Source organism: Pelodiscus sinensis, chromosome 5 (genome assembly GCF_052426305.1).
Source record: "Pelodiscus sinensis isolate ZL-2025 chromosome 5, ASM5242630v1, whole genome shotgun sequence".
NCBI lineage: Eukaryota > Metazoa > Chordata > Testudines > Trionychidae > Pelodiscus > Pelodiscus sinensis.
In genome coordinates this window covers 108024401-108045093 of record NC_143056.1, presented here as the reverse complement: position 1 = coordinate 108045093, position 20693 = coordinate 108024401, and the positions used below count along the sequence as shown (strand labels likewise).

Below are 20693 nucleotides of genomic sequence, written 5' to 3'. Positions count from 1 at the left end.
CGTAGTTCGAACTATCTAGCACGTCCGCGTGTAGCCGCGCGGCACGGGGTTCGCACTAGCCGGCTTTTAAAAATGGCGGCGCCGGCTTTATGCTAATGAAGCCCAGGAAATTCAAATCCCGGGCTTCATTAGCAAGTTTGGTATGCATACATTACCCCACTAGTTCGAACTAGCGGGGTAGTGTAGACATACCCAAGTAGAGTCAAAAATGAGGGATCCAGTGTGCAGCATAGAGCTGCCAGTGAGTGAAATAGGGATGGGTGTGCAGAATCTGAGTGGAAAATAGGGTACAGGAGCAAGCTGGGGGTAAGGGTCTGGCCAGGAGGGAGGAGGCAGGAGCAGTTCAGCCGGTACCTGTGGGTCTCCCGGGACGAGGATCTCTGGGATAGAATCTTTGGGTAGTGCTGGACGAAGCACACGTATGACTCTTTTAAAAAATCCAGCTGCTCTGCGCTCTGCACCCTACGCCACCATCTTAACCACCCTCCGTCTTTCCCCGCCTTCCTGGAGCATGGGGAAAGAAGCAAAGACAAGAAAGCATGCTCACTGTTGTGCGCAGGAAGGAGCGCACACTTTCTTGTCTTCCCTTCCTCCCCCATACTGCCTGCCTTCCTTCCTGCAGCATGGGGGGGAAATCCCATGGCTGCACGCCAGATCCGGCTTCTCAGGAAGTGCGCCCGCTGTTGTGGGGAGGGTAAGAGAAGTGGGCGTGTTTCCTGAGAAGCCGGATCTGGCGCACAGCCGCGGGACTTCCCCCCCACGCTGCAGGAAGCTGGAGCTAGCTCCATTTTTGCAGGATGTTGTAGTGCTAGCACGGGCTCCTTGTTGGGGTGGGGAAAGCAAGGGGGAGCTGGGAACACCTCACGATCAACTGGCCGTGCTCCTGGAATTGATTAGTTGATCACGATTACCTGGTTAGTGACCACAGCTTTAGGCTATAAAGTGACCATTAATTGAGTTTAGGAAGAAACTTCTAGTCCAGATATGTTACTCCCTAACCATCTACTACAAGCTTATTGCACCTTCTTCTGAAGTAGATGATCCTAGACCACATCAGAGACTGACCTAGATTAAGCAATATGGCAATTCCAATGAAAGAACAGGTGAAACTGTGGCTACGTCTATGCTGCACTTGTCTTGTGGAAAAGCCTATGCAAATGACGCACAGATTAGCATACTGCCATGCTTCATTTGCATAATTAATTAGGGGCAATTTTTGCACAAGAATTTTTGCGCAACAATTTTTGCACAAAAAGGGGCTGTGTAGTTGGCTCTTTTTTGCGCAAAAAGGAGCCGTCTACACAGCTCCTTTTTGCGCAAAAGCCGCTTACACAAAAGCAGCCACTAATTAATTATGCAAATGAAGTGCAGCAATATGTTAATCCGCACTTCATTTTCATCAGCTTTTGCGCAAGAGAGGTGCAGTGTAGATGTAGCCTGTAATGGCATCTCAGACAGAATGCACGTAACTCTACATATAAGATTAAAATTATTTCTTGGTCAGTATTCTCTCTCTGTGCATCTGTCTATATAGTGATCCAGACACAGGTAAATCTAAACATAAAGAGAAAATTAATGTAAGGAGACCCCACTTCCATACCATCATGGAAAATATAAAACTCTTATTTTTCAGGATATACAAACAGATACAAGTCAGGCAAAAGACAGTATAAAACAAAGATCCCAGCAGGTTGTAAATGTTAAACAGAAGTTAGTTATGGTGATTGTCCACTGGAACTGATTTTTGTTGTCCTACTCAGGTATTGAGCCTATCCTACTGCGCCATAGAGGAACTTTGAGCATATGATTGGGGTTAAATATACTCAGTGTGCCATGGCCCATGTGCTACATATTATACTTGTACCAGACAAGAGTCGGTGTTTGAAGGTCAGTTATCAGGTATCTTTTTATTATTAGTGTAGTTGTAAAAATATTACTAATGTTTTTTATTTCCCACTGGTAAGGTATATATACCCAGTGTACTAACATATGTAGACTACATTTGGTGTTTGCCCACAGAGAATGTTAAGACATATGGAAATTATGTTATAGGAATATTGAAATTATGCTTTCTATTACTTACCTAGGTAAAATGCAAAAGCTGCAAAATGACACTCAGCCAGACAGGCCGGGAGAGAATTCATCAGACTTTACTTCAACATCAACCATACGGAGCATCAGAAAAAGGTTCTAGTCAAAAAATTTTAGACTAGGGATTTTGGGTACCCAATTGATACTGTACAAATTTCTAGGGCTAATACCTCTTTCTCCACAATCACAAATAGCCCTTATATTTGGGCTCTCCTTTCCTCCCTTGACTACTCTAGTACTTTTTTACATCCCTATTGCCTTCTAGACATTATACGTTACATAATCCATTCAGAGAATAACCCCATGATAAAAGAAGATAACTCAAATTAGTTATCAGGCAAAGCAGATACTTGGCTTCTGTTCAACTACAGCGTAGGGGCACTGTGAGTTATTCTATTATAGGAATTATTTAAAACCTTTCAACACAGTGGGCCATAGTCATCTCAAATGTAACTCTAATCATTTGAATAGCATTACACTATAAATTAATTAATAGCTTTCCCAGACATTTAATTGTGGCAAGCTAGTAATTTTTGAAGAAGAGGTATCTCATGAGTGAAATGCATTATACTGACAACTACCTTTATATGGTACTTCCAGAAAGACACAGCAGTAGTTTATACATATTGGAACTTTTCCAGACACTACTGGAATGCAGCTGCCTCTGGTGTGGAATATACCACTGGTTTAATAGTGTACAGCAACAAACAATGACTGGCCAAATCTTCAAGTCTTTTCCCAATTTTAAGTCATTTACCTGAGTGGAAGATTTGCATGAACTAGTAATTCAGGATTTGACCATTATAAATAAATCTTTATGTTTAATGTTCCCTTTGCCCCATTAAAACCTCCACACAAGATTCGGGTATATTCTCACTTGCTTCCTCTCCAATCCCATTAAAAATAGGTGGGGATTTCAGATGGACTGAATATAATTATGCTAAATCATCCCAAGGAGGAGTTTAGCTAAAACCATCAAATGGGGTTGGAATGTAAAGGCTGATTTGTGTCTCCTGAAGAGACAGGCCATGTAAACCGCTAGACTTCAACACTTCTACAGAATTCATTTTGTCATCCACAGGACACATACCTCTCTCCTCTGGGCTGTGCCGAGTGGGAACAAATTCAAAAGCAATTGGCAGAAAACAGGACTGACAGGCATATAGTAACTTCCTGCACCGCCACCACCACTCAGTTACCTGCAGCCCCAGCTACAGTCAGCCTCCACAAGGGATGAGGTATGTGTGGGGCCAGGGAGAAGGAGCTAGGTAATAATGGCAGCACCCTTAGCTGTGCTTCCATCAGCCACAGCAGCATGAAGCTATCCAGGAATCCTGTATATAACTTGGGATCAAGGGGGTGCTCACTGAAATGTCCACAGATCTCTAGGCAACACAAGGAATTCTGATCTAGCCCCACTCCCCTACATAACTATTTCCCTGATCCCAAAGGAAAGATGCTGTGTGCCAGTAATTCAGCTTTTGGGGTGGGGGGTTCCCTTGCCATGCTCACAGGAAAGTCTGCATTTTGGTTTTCCCCTTACAGTCAGACCACAATTGCACGTGCAGATTCTGAAAGATACTTGAAGCAAACCTCATTCACTTATGATAAAGGGTAAGTGCTGCAGCTCCTGTCCAGTGTGTTTATATAGGCAGCAGAAGATTAAACGTTCACCTATAGAGGAATCAGTTTTATATAACCACCTGCAAAGACCTTCATGGCCTGCAACTAACTTCCAACTGCAGTGCCACCTTGCTACCAAGTGTTATTTGGTGTCTGTTCTAAACTTATGCTTTGGAAGGCCATGTTCCATCCCCAACCTGCCATGGAAGAATCTGGTCTCTTCTTCAAACAGCAAACTGAGAACTCACAAACTGTGATGCTGACCATTGTGCTAGATTTTCACTCTTCGTGCAGGGTGCGTCTACACAGCAAAGTTATTCTAAGTTATTCCTCCTCGGGGCTCTAAATCGAGGTAGCACATCTACATTAGGGAAGCCTGACTCAGACTAATTTTGACATTTCCTTGCAGTGTAGACGTGCTATTTGGAAATAAACTATTCCAGAATAACTATTCCGGAATAGCTTATTCTGAAATAACTGTGCAGTGTAGACGTAGCCTCAGATGCTTCACTTAACATTGTCACCAAAGCAAATGATGAAAAGACTTGCCTGTGCTTTCTAAACAACATGTTTCATCAATTCTCATTGCCTTATGAAGCAGATGCACTTCTGTGGCCAAAAGGGTGCACAAACAAGGTAATTTTGAGTATAAATGGGAGATTATATTACCTTTGTATTTGGCAAAGGGGCAATCACTACTGGAATACTGGTAGTCACAATTCAAGTATGCACTGGTATCCACAATTCAGGAAGGATATTGATAAATTGGAGATGGTTCAGAGTAGAGCCACGAGAATGATTAAAAGAATATGAAACCTGCCTTTTAGTAATAGACTCAAGGAGCTCAATCTGGTTAGATTTACAAAAAGAAGATTAAAGGGTGACTTGATCACAACCTCCAAATATCAACATGGGAAACAGAAATTTGATATTTGAGGATTCTTCCAGCCTTTGGATCTTGCTATACTTTTGTCTGCCAGCTGGAAGTTGAAGCAGGACAGATTCAGACTAGAAATAAGGTACAAATTTAAACAATGTGCTTAATTAGCCATTGGAACAATTTGCCAAGGATTGTGGTGTATTCTCCATCACTGGCATCTTTTGAATTAAGATTGGATGTTTTTCTAAGAAATAGGCTCTAGATCAAATTCAGGGCACTCCTATGTACTGTCTTATACATGGGGCCCTACCAAATCATGGTCCATTTTGGTCAGTTTCATGGTCACAGGGGTTTAAAAATCATACATTTCACAATCCGAGCACTGCTTCTTCGGGCTTTCTAATCTGTAGTGTAATGATACTTTCTCAAATGTTCACACCCCTAGATGATGGCAATTTTTGTCCTACTACTTTAACTCTCTACATTAAATCTTTGTTGTGTCTCATATTTTTGGAGATATAATTGGCTTTGCCCCTTTTTCTTGTTTCTAATTTATCAAACACAAATGTGAATAACTTGCAAAACTAAACACCATTTTTCAAAAGCACCAGATCTTCAAGTGGTTAAAATCAGCATAACTCTATTAAAGTCAGTGGCACTGATGATTTACACCAGCCAAGAAACCTGCTCAAATTGTTTTTCCCTCTATTCCTTTTGTGTTATGTAAAACGTCAGCCAATAGCTCTTTGCTTGGAGACCCCCAGCAAAACCTAGAAGACTCGAGCAGTGATGCCAGAGAGTGCTGATGCCCATCTTCTACAATGATGGACTGTGAATAGGCTTGGACTTCTGGTGAATGTTGTATAATGCTACTGAGTCGTGGACAATGGAGTCAGGTGACCTGGTCATCTGATACCAACCTGCATTTTAGACTGCTGAACTATTCCACTGTGGTGTAGGCAAAATCAAACAAAGGATTCCTGCTTTATGGGAATTTTATATAAGTCCAGGAAGGAAAACAATGCCTTCAGCTTGTTTTACTCCTGTCTCCCCACCCCAAAGACATACGTGGAAACACCTGCAAACAAGAAGATTGTAACTGAGGGGGGGAAAGAACTGCTGGATGCAGGCTAAGAGTTATCTGGGCTATGAAGGACTTTACTAGAAACAAAAATTATGGGGAGAAATTATTATTTGTAACCATATTTAAGTGAATCTAGATTGGATTGCAGGCTTTGCATTTTTTGTGATCTCCTTTGTTCTGTTTGCTACCTCTTTGACCACTTAAAATACACCTTTTCATAGTTACTAAACTTATTTCTGGTTTATATAATTCAGTTTATGTAATTTCTAAAGAGGTAAGGGGGAGAATAAAACGCGAAATTGGTGCATTCAAACACACAAAGACGACATATTTAGAATTTTGGGCTCACTTAAAATCGTGAGTAAAGTAAAAGGAACCCAGAACATAACCCTACTGCAGTGACGGGGAGAAAAGTACTGAATGTTACCAACCCTCTCCTATCCTTACAAGTCGAGTGAGGGTGGGAGCTGGAGCAGGGCAGAGAATGGAGCAGTTGCATAAAGAGGATCTCTTTGCTTCCTGTGCACTCCAGATGGAGCTGTTTCAGTCCTAAGCGAGCTGATATGGGGGTTAGTGGTAGTGTGCACAAAGGTACACAATTCCACACATTCTGGGATCAAGTTTCCAGCTATGTGGTAGTTAGGGCTTTTTACACTGCCTGGAGTTGATGGCATGAATTCTATTTATAAAATCCACTTATTCACTCTCTGCTCAAAGCCCCTTAACTATGGGAAAATATCAGCCCCTGTGTGCAATGCACCTGTTCCAACATGCCTCATCTTTTGGGGCAGCTCTGGAGAAACAGATCTTCCTCCACTGACTGGATTTCCACCAAGATACACACAAAGCACAAGCTGCGGACAGCAGTGTTTACTTTGCACCAGGGCTGAACACCTACACTGCTAGTCTTGGCATTTCATGACCCAAGCACCTCTGGGCTTGCTGCATCAGTCATGAATATAAAAAAATTGCTGGAACCCTGGCACCTCATTCATTACAAATTAAGCACAAATTAGGTAAACTATACGAATCTCCAACCTTGGCTAACTTTGCACTTGTTTGCTCTCCAGAAAACTCGATCTCTATAACAAGTTCTGCTACAGGACCCCTTAAGTTTTTTGTTTTTATTTTCTTAATATATGGAGTGGGCATAAAGGGCAGCAGTCATAGAATCATAGAGCTAGAAGAGATCTCAGGAGGTCATCAAGTCCAGCCACCTGCCCAAAGCAGGTCAATCCCAACTAAATCAACCCAGCCAGGGCTTTGTCAAGCCGAGACTTAAACACCTCTAGGAATGGAGACTCCACTACTTCCCTAGGTAACCCATTCCAGTGCTTCACCACCCTCCTAGTGAAATAGTGTTTCCTAATATCCTAGGGTATGTCTACACTACCACCCTAGTTTGAACTAGGAGGGTAATGTAGTCAACCGGAGTTGCAAATGAAGCCCGGGATTTGAATTTCCCGGACTTCATTTTCATGTTGCCCGGCGCCGCCATTTTTAAATGTCCGCTAGTTCGGACTCCGTGCCCGCGGCTACACACGGCATGAACTAGGTAGTTTGGATTAGGCTTCCTATTCCGAACTACCGGTACACCTCGTTCCACCACTGGTGAGGCCTCTGTTATGTGGCCTTGTAAAAATAAGCATGGTGATCTCTGTCTAGTAGCCCATGGACAAGCGTTTGCATCATACTCACCCCTCTTCTCCCAGTGAGAACTAGTTGGCACCTAGGGTGTTAGTCTAAGCGCAAGTTGCATGAGGCATGGATAATGAATTACCTTACCACTCCCCGAGTGCTCCCTTTAAGGGTGTATCTACACTTGAATCACAGGGTGTGAGTGCAGCTTGTATACACACACCCAAGCCAGCTTTAACCTAGCTATCTTAGCTAGCTTCAGCAGCACACACTTAGACACAGGCTAGCTGCATGAGTTACTCCCCAGGGTTCTGGGCGGGCTTGGACAGCCCGAGCTGACAGATGTGCTGCTGCAGCTTCACTGACCCAGTTCCCAAGTAAGCAGATACAAAGTGTGCTCAGGTAGGTCTACCAGAGCTGCAATAACACCCTGCCACTGCAAAGTAGGGATACCACAATCAGAGCTATGTCACATTGGCAGGCTTGTGCGTAGAATCTTGAGCTGCCGCTGCTTGTTCTCTCTTTACAGGTTCCTGGAATGACAGTGTTGGGTCTCCTGGGGTGTCAAGTCAGCGTGTTCAGGTCAACCCTAAGTTACTGGGCACAATGCACAAATCACTGAACGAAATGCCAGGGCTTGGGTCATACAGGAGGTCAGACTCAGGACCAATGACTCTCAATTTTGGAAAGGACAGATTCATTTAAAAGTTGTTTAAAAGAGGGGAAGGGTAAAATAATTTAAATTTCAGACTAAAGGAGATGAAGTCCCTTTAAACAGCAATATTACTTCAGATGAGGAAGCAGCACTAAGAAGCCAGGCGGTGACAAACAGCTGTATCACAGGACTACCTGTCTCATACCAACAAAAATGAGACTCATGATACCGTTTCGGAGGACTCTGAAACAGAAGTATTGAACTAGTGTCTCTGCTCTCTGATTTGATAAATATAATCATTGTACCACTAAGGCCAAATGTAAATCTGATTGCCCCCTTTCACAGCGATATGATTAATGACTCGTAGGGGAGAGCTTACTGTTGCTATTTTGTGTTCCAAATTCAGGGATCCTGAAGTTGGACACCCCTTAGAAAGTAATTAGCAGGGTTTTTGTAATCATAATTGTTACTCGTCTTCATGTTCAACTATTCATGCATGAGTCTTCTTAATATTACAGTATTAGAGGCTCTAAGCAAGACTGAGGCCCCTTTGTATTAAATACTGTACACGCACGATACAAGGCAATCCAAGCCCCAAAGAGCTTACAATCTAAACAGCCAGGGGCCCAGAGGGGGGAAGTGACTTGCTCAAGTTTGGTGGCAGAGTCAGGAAGAGAACATAAGTTTCCTGAATCCCTCTCTAGTGCCTCACAAGTCCACCTTGCCTCTCAATTCTACTGTCACTTCCTTGGCTTTGGGGATTAATCACAGAGCATATTTAGTATCCCTTCCTCCTTGAATTATTTTTGATTCTTAAGTTAAAATAAGCCTTTGGGGCAGGAGAGCAAAAAAACCAAACTAAGCCTTTTCAGAGAAGTGCAATCACAGAGCTGGGGGAAATGAGGACCCTATATGTTTTCAAAAGGTTCACTGATGATTTAATGTCATTTCTCCCATTACACTCATGGGAAGTCATGTGGTTAGATCCCTCAGCGTCATTTGGTAGAGGCTGAAAGGTTAGTTAGTGTGTTCAGTGCTCTCTGCATTGGACCAATCCTGCACTGCACAGGGCACCATTAAAATCTTGATGTTTACCACTTGCAATGGTTAAAAGTTATGGCAGTACTCAGATAGGTAAACACCCCAGCAAAGTAGGGATGGTAAATATCGGTTAATTGAATGATTAATCTCAAGAAATCTTATCAGTTAGTCGGCTAGTCTATAGTCCCTGGGCAGCCCCTGTCCGGAGGGATCAGAGCCGTAACTGAGCCAGGCTGCCTGCCTGCCTGGCTCCTAATACACTTTAAATGCAGAGCTGCAGCGGGGTTAGGTCCAGGAGCCAGGGCAAGCCAGGACTGAGCTGGGCTGCTGGCCAGCCTGCTAAAAAATGTACTGGCAAGGGGTGGGGGAGAAATGCGTGTAGTCTATTGCATTAACCTATAAGCTTTTGCTTATCAGTTAATCGACTAGAGAGACCAACATGACATTTATTACCTTAATTTTGAATGACAATTCAATTTTCCAGCCAGCCTCTACACATGTCAGAGCTCGATAGCCTTTCTGCACTTACTGCACAGGCAGGAGATTTTCTTTTTGCATACTTAGCATTTGTTTGTGTAAACCATTGTTCAACATGTAGCTTACAAGTGGTATACGTGTCATGTTCAAAAAATGGGTTTCTGATTAAATATGGTAAAGAACACATTGGTCATCCTCCTTCTTAAAAAAAATACTCCTTACATCCAACTGCCCCCAAACAATTAGCAAATATGTTTAAATATATTTGATATAGTGATATCAAAAAGTTGATTAAGTAATTGATGGCTTGATATTGAAAGGAGTATTGCATTAACAAAACACAGAATGGATTAAATCTGACAGTCTAAAAACAGTTGCTGAAGGAGGATCGGTACTTAATTGACAGACAGGTAATTACCAGCTACTGTGTACGTGTCATGGCAACATTACATTCAGCATAAGATTTTCTCGCTCTGAAGTTTGCTGTTGACAGATCAGAGTGACCTCAGTGTTTGCTTGCTAAAGCATTACTGAAATTCATCCTTGAAGTGCAACTGATAACGCTTTTTGATCAAGATATGAACACAAGACTTTTTGTGGGGAGTAAGCAGAAGAGATCTAATTTCCATTTATTCCATGTTTTCCCCCTACAATCACTAACTGAAAGCGGAAACAGGCATCATCAGCATTATCTCTGATTTGGCTAGCGGACAGGACACCCTTAAGCCAATCAGAAGTGTATTTCATTGTTTGAGGGAACACAAAAGACCCTCTGTCAAAGATTGAAACAGAGGCCGAGATGGTATCAAAAAGGGCCAGATCCAATGCCCTTTGAAGCCAAAATGAATGCTCTCATTGACTTCAATGAACTGTGAATCAAGACACAAATGCTCAAAAGAAAATAGTTATAAAAAAAGAGTATGGAGAAGTAGATGGGTGTTTTAAGCAATGTAGTGGACAATGTAATCTGAAGGTCATGGTCATCAGTTCAGTGTGTTTTTGTGGTGTCTGAGAAACAAGAATTTTCATAAATTTTCCTACCCTGGGTTATGCCATTACTAAGCATAGGATTTTAAATTAATGTTCAGGTATTCTCCATTAAAGATACTAGTCACACCAGCATAATGTTGATCCCATTTACAATATTTAATAAAAGAAAAAAAAACTAACAAAAGAAAAAAAAGGTTCTTATTGCTGGTTTTAAAACAACTCATTTTAAAATTTTCACTGTAAAAAAACTCCTATAACCAGCAACAAGACAAAATTTCTGTAAGAAAATCTTGTATCAAACCAGACTACCAGTATCCAGGACACATTTGAGTAAAGCAATCTGAGATAGAAGAAGAAGAAACTCTACCCAGAAGAAACTCTAAAACAATCCATTCTTCAAACTGTGCGAAGATCAAAAAGTGTGGAGGTTTCAAAAATTATGCTTAAATTGCTTTGTAAGCCATTTATTTTTCTCATTACATAAGAAAGATATGGTAACATTCAAAAAGAAAGAAAAACAAACAGCTTGCTGAACTCTATTACTTCAATACTTAAATAATAATCTCGGATCTAAACATGACTATTGTAATTTTCAATGTCTTTGTTATCTAGGAGTCCTCCCATAAAATTGCATTTTCCTGAAGTGAAGATATGGCCCTTCATTAGAACTTTTATTTACAAACACTTTTGCATCCCCTTACATTCAATTCAATAACCAAAAAGGTTTTTTATTCAGAAAAATTGCAATGTTTTACCCTTCTTTGCTTAATAGAATCCAACTGTTGGGACATTCCCATGAGCCATGGATTTCAAACTAACAGTCATTCAACTTGAAGTAAACACCACGGAAAAGCTTTCAAAGAGATAAAAAATAAAGGGGAGTTTTTATTACCTGAAACTTGCAGCATTTCCCTTTCCACTCCATTCTTGGTTTTGTATTTCCCAGACAAAACTTTGTCCTATTAGCTAAGGCACTGAAAAACCAGTAGTTTAGGGACTAATACCTGCTGTGCTTCCCACAACTCCTTCATGTGACCTTTCACAGCACTGATTCCAGTTAAAATGATTGCAAGGAACACAGACTGGCCAGACTAGTTGTCATGGAGATCTCTCTCTCACTCACACACACATACACACAGAGTCACAATTCTGGGAGGCACCCATGAAACAGCGTGCCTTTTCATCAACTGAGTTTTTCAGGCATTCCACCCCACCTCCCGACCTCTCCTGAAGTCAGTTTGAGTAGCAGAGCATTGTTTTCGAATTGATTGTTGTGGTTATAAAGATACTGCCTTTTCAAAAACAACACAGTGTTTTGTGGACTTTTTCCATGGGAAGGAGAAGGTAGTTTGGTTGCAAAAAATCTTAAAATAAAAAACAAATCTGCTGTATTCTAACCTGGAACATGGTTTGTCTTTGCTTAGCTTAATATACATTTGATATTTGCAGTACTGGGGCTTTGGCAAAATACAATCATGCAGATTACATGAAAAGCTCTTGGCACAGATGCCGGCTTACCTTACTGTTTGCCCAGTACCTTGTGAGCAGCTTAATTAGTTCATGTATTCATGGTGGTCAAGACAGGATTTCCTATATTCTTTCATGTTTCTGTAATGAAGAAGAAAAATCCGTGGATCAGGAATGTACAAAGATTATGAAATAGAAGAGACCATCTTTACCTCACAAAAGACCCTCATGTTAAAAGACATCACTGTAACTATTTGCCTAGATTATTTACCTTCCATGCAGATGTACTGCCTACCCCCCATTTTTATCACATCTTTCATGAATTGGAGTTCCCCATGGTGGGTGTTTGTCACACACTGCATTTTAGGTTTAGGATGTTGGCAGGATGCAAGGTTTATGGACTGCCAGCATTACTGATATTTTTGCATGTACACATCAATGTCAACATCCATGGATCTATAAACAAATTCTTTTCCCCTCTTCCCACTGACCAATAATATTAAAACCCACATTTAAAATCTAAAGCCAGCTTCAAAATCAAATGCCAGTTACTTTCAAAGGATTAAACCTTTCCTTTTTTAAAAAACAAAGACCCCAAAGTATTCACAGTGCCCACCTGTGAATAGAAATCACATACAACAGATTTAAAGGCATTCCTCAACAATAATCAATATTACCATGAGAGAGATTTTAATCCTCAAAGACCTATTTCGCAGCCATGAAATACAGACTTCTGATAAAATCACATTTCTGAAATAGGACTTTTTGTTGCTACCTTTCATAGTGTTTTTCTTATATCCATCCTATAGTTAAATGGGTTTCACCCCAAACTCACTGACACCCAGTGAATCCAGAGCTCTGTTTCATAGCAATTATATCAGAGAGATAACTCACTGGAACTGATAATGAAAATGTCTTTGTAACCTCTGTAAAATAAAACTAATTTCAAGCATAAACAAAAATATATCTTTTATTTTCCACAACAAAACACAGCTTGAAGGTGTCCCTTTAAATGACGGGCAGTTTTGCATAGTACTCACAGTGACCATCTTGGTTGTGATCAAGATAAAAATATTCTTGGGAGGTTTTTTAAGCTACTAGGTCAGTAAAAACAAGGGGACATTTCCCCCCGGTTGTTAAAACTCAATGGGAACTTTCACTTAAGTGGAAGCACAATCGAGCTTGAAGTTTTCAAACTTGGTATTATGGTTTGGAGACTTCCTCTTTTTAGGATTTAATTAGAGACAGTGCTGAAAGTTTTAAAAACTCCATAAAAAGCATTTTAGAGGCTGTATGATTCCAGTTTGCACAGCACATGCAATATAAGCAACACTCCCCCTAGAGGACGTAAAATGTGAAACTGAAACATTTAGTAAGGGAGCATAAAATAAGTACGCTTAATCCATTTCCCCCCACTATTATGTCCATTCTGATGTTATGATCCTCCACACATAGTGTATGAGGAGACATTTTAGGATCCTGAAACAACTTTCGGGACCCATGAAATAGATTATTCCAATCAATAGCTTAAAATTGAATAGACATTTGCAACCATCCTTATCTAATCTAGCAAATGCTACACAAGAAATTATTATAAATAGTTGCCAGATCATGGTAACCAAGGCAGCTAGCAAATATATGTGCGAATCAAAAAAATCCCAATATAGCTGTGTGTGTGTGTGTTTTGTTTTGTTTTGTTTTACAAACTCTATTTGTCATATATGAGGCATACAAAGACTTCACAATGGCATGGTGTAGTTTAAAATGTCTTATGGATAAGACAGACAGAAAATTATGGTATAAAGGTTTCACAGACATAAGTTTGGGAAATCCACATTTTTCATGAATGGCAATGCCACCAATTATTCTATATCTGGGTAGTCAATTACTTTTTGTCAAGATTTAGCTTTCGTGGTCAAGGTATAGTCAAGGTCCAGAATCCAGAGAAATTAATAAGCAAATAAAAAGATTCCTTGATCCATTCAAGTGTCTGTTCTGGATTTGGTTCACATATTAACTACCCCATCTTAAGTTTTCTTAAACAAGTGTCAATGAAACATTTAAATAATCTTGCACCATACTGCATTCTTTATATTTCACAAATATTGCAGAAAATAGATTTTAAGACTATTTCAGGGAAGTTCTTAAAAATTGTATTAGGAGGACTTTTGTGCCTTCCACTTGCAAAGCCAACTGCTTTGGTTAGCCATGTGTCCTATTGTATAGCCTGCAAAGGGAACCATGGAAGCCTTCTAAAAATGACCAAAATAGCTTTTTTTTAGTCATAAAAATGTCAAAATTTTTAAAAAGTCCAATATCTCAGTTCATGCCTGAGTAAAGAGAGAGTGGCAGTCTACGCATCTCAATGGTGCAGAGTCCATCTGCGCTGCAAAAATATTGGAGTATGGAATCATGATATATTTATGCCTAGAAAAGCTGTGTCTGGTCCAACTCTGAATTATACCCATTATGGGGCTTAGGCAGATGTAATCTTGGAGATGGGGTGGAGGAGTGGGAGGAAGCATTCTCTCCTTCTCTCTCTTTTTAAATGATGAATGTTTGAACTGTTCAAGGCATTGGGAGATTATAATTAATCTTGGGGAGATAGATTAGTGGGCAGATGTGGAGGTCAAGTCTAATTTATTTATATGAGTATTTATTTCTATGACTCACATCAGTGTAGTATATGAGCCCACCATAAATAAATGTATTGTGCACAACTCTGTTTTATCACATGGCTTTGTAGTGTATCACATGGATATACCTTCTGTATATAGGGCTTGTGTGTGTGTGTGCGAGCGCTTACACTGTTCTGAAAATTTTCTAAACATTATATAGTTGCACAGAGTCAACAGTACAGAACAAATGTAGCAGTTAAAATACAGCATGCACAGCCAAACATGTACATATATCAGAGAACAAACATTATGGGACATGCTCTGGCCCCTGATGTGAAACTGCCCTAAATGACTCCAAATAGGCCCACATTAATGAAAGTACTCAGGTTACCATAAGATTCACGCATAATCATCCAACGTAATTCTGGCCAAGAGCAGAAATAATCTGCTCAGGTTGAGAGGGGATTGGAGGTGGGCTGGCAAGTAAGCACACAATAAAACACATGGATTATATCCCCTGACTTTCCAGTCCCACCCCAAAACATTTTTTCCTGGCTTAACCACTGATGGCCTCTCTGCTGGCCTCTCTGACTGCAGGAAAGCCGGAGTCAGGACAATTTCCATCCCAAAATTCATCACTTGGTCATGGCTATTTGGGAGTGAGTATATACACAGCCCAAGCCAGAATCTGAGCCTGCAGTGACAGCAGAAACAGCAACGAACAAATATATAGTAAAGCAGTTACACAAGGTGCTCCTCCTGGGGTTGGTGCTTTGTCCAGCAGCTGGCAATGAGACCACGTGGCTACTGAGTCTGCTACTGCCTTAGCTAAGAGGCATGTGGTTTTTAGAACATGTATTAGAGGCTCATGCACTAAGCTACAGAAATTCAAGGTTAGATCCTGCCTGCTGATGATCAAAGTCTGTTGGGGTTATAAATGGGACAGAGGACCACACCCAGCAGATGACTGGGTTATACTAGTAAATGCCATTGGGTTAGGCTGTAGTCAAGAAGTATGGTGGCTTTTTGATATATTGTGTGTATAAGCACTGAGCCCACTAGAGGTAAACAAGCAATCCACCTACAGAGAGAGGGAAAGTTTTCTGCTTATTTATGACACGTCTCATTCTAATTGGTTGAAAGAGCCTTATGACCACAGTGTGGTTCCAAGTACCCCATGTGAGAATCAGACACCAGAGGAGTGCATGCAGAAACAAGTACTGAGTGCATCATAAAGGATCAGAGCACACTGAGTAAACTCCTCAGCAATACGCATCTGGAGTCCATGCCAAGAAGAGCAAAAATGGAAATGTGATCTGGTTGTCCAGAAAGCACGATGGAGTGCTTTTTTTTTTCTGAATGTTTTTTAAATTAAAAAAAAAAAATCAGGAGCAGAAGATGCCACAGAAGTCAATTTGGCTCTTAATGGTTCATGAAATATTGTTTCAGCTAAGTGAGAACATGTTATATTAAATTTGGGCTCTAAAACATAGAAACAAAACTGTTCACAGTGGTCTGAGCAGTCTTTAGCTCTTGAAATACCAAGCTCACCTGTTGCATCAACTCTATGACATCCTCGTGATGTTTTTGTTTCTACGTTTTTAAAAAGGGAAAGAAAATCCATATAAAATATTTAAATACAGCTAAGCTGTAATATGAACTGACATACCTGGTTAATTCACAGCAACTCTGGCATTCTAGAGAGCCAGATGCTCCACTGGTGTGAATTGGACCAGCAAGATGGACTTCAGTAGAAATACCCCACTTCACACCAGCGGAGGCTGGCCTTCTACCCGGAAGTGACCATGCAGATTTTTCCCATGAAGCTGTGTTTTACAGAGAAATCTCCCTTTTTACACTCTGATTCAGGTGGCAGTCAGTTCTCTCAGGGTATGGCTACACTACAAAGTTAATTCGAACTAACAGACGTTAGTTCGAATTAACTTTAATAGGCGCTACACATACAAACCGCTAATTCAAACTTAATTCAAACTAGGTAAACCTCATTCTACGAGGACTAACGCCTAGTTCGAATTAAGTAGTTCGAATTAAGGGCTGTGTAGCCCCTTAATTCGAACTAGTGGGAGGCTAGCCCTCCCCAGCTTTCCCTGGCGGCCACTCTGGGCACCACCAGGGAAACTCTTCTGCCCCCCTCCCGGCCCCGGAGCCCTTAAAGGGGCACGAGCTGGCTACCGTGCCCGTGCCAGGTGCAAGCTTGCCAGCACCCAGCCAGCAGACCCTGCACCTGGCACGGCACGAACCAGCCACCCGCTGCCACCCAGCCCTCCGCCTCTTCCCGGGACCAGGCTGGCGGCTCCCAGGAGCCTGCCTGGGGCCGCAAGAGGTGGGCGCCCGCCTGGTCTAGTGCGGACATCGTGGACCTCATCCAGGTTTGGGGGGAAGCCTCCAACGTCCACGACCTCCGCACTAGGCACAGAAAAGTGGCCGTCTAGGGCAGGATAGCTGCCAGCCTGGCCACCCAGGAGCAGGTTTGCATGAAAATCAAGGTGGTCCAGTGAGACCCCCGACCCTGAGCTTAGAACATAAGAACATAAGAATGGCAGTACTGGGTCAGACCAAAGGTCCATCTAGTCCAGTAGCCTGTCTGCCGACAGCGGCCAACATCCTGCAGGGGATGGACCGAAGATAATGACCAAGCCATTTGTCTCGTGCCATCCATCTCCAGCCTTCCACAAACAAAGGCCAGGGACACCATTTCTACCCCCTGGCTAATACCACTCCATGGCCCAAACCTCCATGAATTTATCTAACGTCTCTTTAAATTCTGTTATAGTTCTAGCCTTCACAGCCTCCTGTAGCAAGGAGTTCCACAGGTTGACTATTTGCTTTGTGAAGAAGAACTTTGTTATTAGTTTGAAGCCTGCTACCCATTCATTTCAGTTGGTGTCCTCTAGTCCTTCTATTATGGGAACTAATGAAGAACATTTCTTTATGCACCCTCTCCACACCACTCTTGCTTTTATAGACCTCTATCATATCCCCCCTCCGTCTCCTCTTCTCTAAGCTGAAAAGTCCCAGTCTCTTTAGCCTCTCTTCATATGGGACCTGTTCCAAACCCCTGATCATTTTAGTTGCCCTCCCCTCTCCCACCTCCTTTTCCCAGTCTCCCCAAGTTTTGTTCAATAAAGAGAGTTTCTATTTTTGACCACACGTGTCCTTTATTTTGTACATCAGGAAGGGGGGCTGAGGACGGGTAAGTGGAAGGATGTGAGGGAGGAATGGGGTACGAGCCCCTGATGAAGAGGACTGGGGTGGCTCTGCGGGCTCCTCAGGGTGGAAACTCTCCTGCAGCCCACCAATTCACCACCACCCCCCCCCCCCCGGGTGGCAGCCTGCGGCAAGTGCAGCCGGGGTGATGGCCGAATGCTGCGATGTGCCAAGTGTGGGCACTCAGTGCACTCCAAGCCAGGACTGCTTTGCAAGCGGAAAACCCCTGAGAACTGTCTGTCCAGGGTGGGGGTCGGGTCCCTTTAAGCACAGCCCTCGGCTAGCCTGAGACAGCAGCTCCACGCTCTAAGTCCTCATCTGATGCCCTGCCGGCACTGCTTCCGGCCATCCTTTACCTCGGTTCAGGGTCCACTCAATGGTCTAGATGCACTGGTTCGAATTAGCTTAGTTCGAATTAACTAATTAATTCAAATTAAGTTAGTTCAAATTAGTGCTGTAGTGTAGACATACCCTCACTTGCTGAGTCAAGGGATGGGGCACCATATTGTCAGCTGCCAACAAATCATGCCAATGTAAAGGGAATGTCAAAATCCCATTCTGATGCAATTTAATACTGACCCTGAGATTCTGGCTGACCTGAGTGGAAGTGCAGGAAGGGCTCAGCACATCACTATCATCAGGGACTTGTTTGGGCAGGAACGGAAGTAAGGGGTTAAGACACTGTGTCAAGGCACTAACAAAGTTCAATGTGATGAAAACTATGTTTCTTGATCTTTGTTTGAAGGCCCACTCCTGTAACTCTTTGCAGTTTTAGGGTTCAGTCCAGCAAAACTTTACTCACATAAGTCAGCCACTGACACCAGTGAGACTTCTCATATGAATACAGGGTATGCAGCATCAGGATCTTATTTTTAGTATTAGGCTGCAGGAGAATTGCAATAAGTGATATATCACAGGGCACATACGGCATATTCAGAGCCCATGGGACAATGCCCTGTTTCACGTACATGAAGCAAATAGTCCCTCCTGCATCTGTTCAATGCCTAATACATTGGAGGTCCGATCTGTGGCTAGGACTCCTAGGCACCATAGCAATACAAATAAACAATACTAATTCCCATAGGGTTATTGCTTTGAAATACAATTTGTTTAAAAATATTACAAAAAATATAATCTGATCCTACCAACACTTACTCCTATGATTGACTCTACTCGTGTAAAGTTCCATTAGATTCAATGGCACTACACCGGTGTAGGTCATATCACACTTTCAACTCAAGTCTCTACTCAATCCAATATCAATTTAATATCTTTAATATTTTCATAATAATTCCTTTTAACAATAAAGTTAAAGATAATCCTACCATCTTTTTATAGCCCACAAAGGACTGTGTTTGGATTACCACAGTGATTTCACTATCTCAAGGTATGTCTACACTTGCACCCTAGTTCGAACTAGGGATGCAAATGCAGGCATTCGAAACAGTTGATTAAGTGGGGATTTAAATATCCTGCGCTTCATTAGCATGATCTCGCCAGCATGCTAGTTCGAATCACACCTGATTCAAACCAGGAAGTGTGCGCCGGGTAGGGTTGACAGATGGTTGAAACAAAAATACCGAACCTCCCCCAACCCCCCCCCCAAAAAAAACACTCGGAAAAAATTCTGTTGAAGGGGAAAAAAAGGGGGGGTTGAGCAAAAAAAGAAAAAAGGACTCCAAGACTTATTAAGCAAAAAAAAAAAAAAAGTAAAATAAAACAGTATGTCCCCTTTAAGAGTGAGTGCAGGGATAGGAACAGAGGAGCGGTTGAGCACTAAGACCCAGGGGAATGCTTCTCGTTGGTCAGCAGCCATTTTGTGCCTTGCGGAACCAGGTAAGGGTGGCTGGGGGTGTTGGGAGCCAGAGAAGGACTCAGAGGGGGCGGGGGGGACGGGAGGCCAGGCGCTGAGTGTTTGTAGGGTTGCCAGGTGCCCGGCATTTTCACCTCCTGTCCGGGGAAAAAATCAGAAAATACCGGAAATTTTAGGTGTCCGGTATACTCTGAATTTTTTTTACTGGACAGGAGGCGAAAATACCGGACTGTCCAGGTGAATTCCGGACACCTGGCAACCCTAGCACCAGGACACGTTACTTCAAACCAAATCCCTTGGTTCAAACTAACATTACTCCTCAAAAAATCCTCCTTATCATTAAGCATGTGCTTAAGTCCTTTTCCCTTCAGTGGGACTTGAACACATATTACAAGTTAAACATTTGCATAGTTTTGTTGAAATAAATAGTAGTATGTTTTTAAAAAACCAAAGGAAATGGCCCTTATTTGACTTCTGCTGGCCGTTTCCCCCGCCCCACCCCAGCAATCTCCCCTGGCCAGCCCCACTGCTCCCGCCCCCGGCCAGCCGGTTCCCCTCCCTATCTCCCCCAGGCAGCTACACTGCCCCAATCCTGCTTCCCTGCGGCCTACATCCGACCCCCCCTCTCCCTCCACAGCCAGCAATAAGAGCTCACCTGGTAACCCTCACTATGCCTCAGCCAGGAGCCTGAAACATACGGCTGCATCCGCCCTGCCCGGCTGAGGGCTTGGGGAACCCGGCGCTGCACAGGCAGTCCGGGAGCCCGGAACACCCTGGCAGCCACGCTGAGGCCTGGTATTTTTTTCCCGCGGCCCAGTACCGGTCCGTAGCCCATAGTTTGGGAAACACTGGTCTGTGTTACTTCTCCTTCACTGCACCTGCCCTTCAATTCTGGCTGACTACTAGGTGGGGTGGAGCCAGAGCTTTCCCTCTTCCCACCCCCTTCCACACACTTGATCACCAAGGCAGAGGGGAGTATTGGAAAAATCACTGCTGTCCTTCCCTGCCTCCCACAGCTGGAGTCACAATTGGAGCAAGGCTAAGCAAGGATGTAACTTTACTGCATGCAGAGCTAAGCAAGTGCTGCT

General features: G+C 42.6%; 1 protein-coding gene across 16 annotated transcripts in view; it reads right to left on the bottom strand.

Annotated features, from left to right (window-relative positions):
* Positions 1–20693, bottom strand: part of DENND2B (DENN domain containing 2B) — a 340796-nt gene that overhangs the window by 255995 nt on the left and 64108 nt on the right. For 7 of the 16 annotated variants that reach the window (XM_025189962.3, XM_025189963.3, XM_025189961.3 and 4 more), the window contains exon 2: positions 11998–12087. Coding sequence is in view for 3 of the 16 variants with exons in the window: in XM_089778641.1 (XP_089634767.1) it covers positions 11372–11404 (33 nt within the window). In the remaining 13 variants the exon portion in view is untranslated. Of the gene's footprint in view, positions 1–11371; positions 11973–11997; positions 12088–20693 lie in introns of those variants that run through there. The other 9 variants (XM_075927977.2, XM_075927976.2, XM_075927984.2 and 6 more) reach the window with 4 other exon arrangements.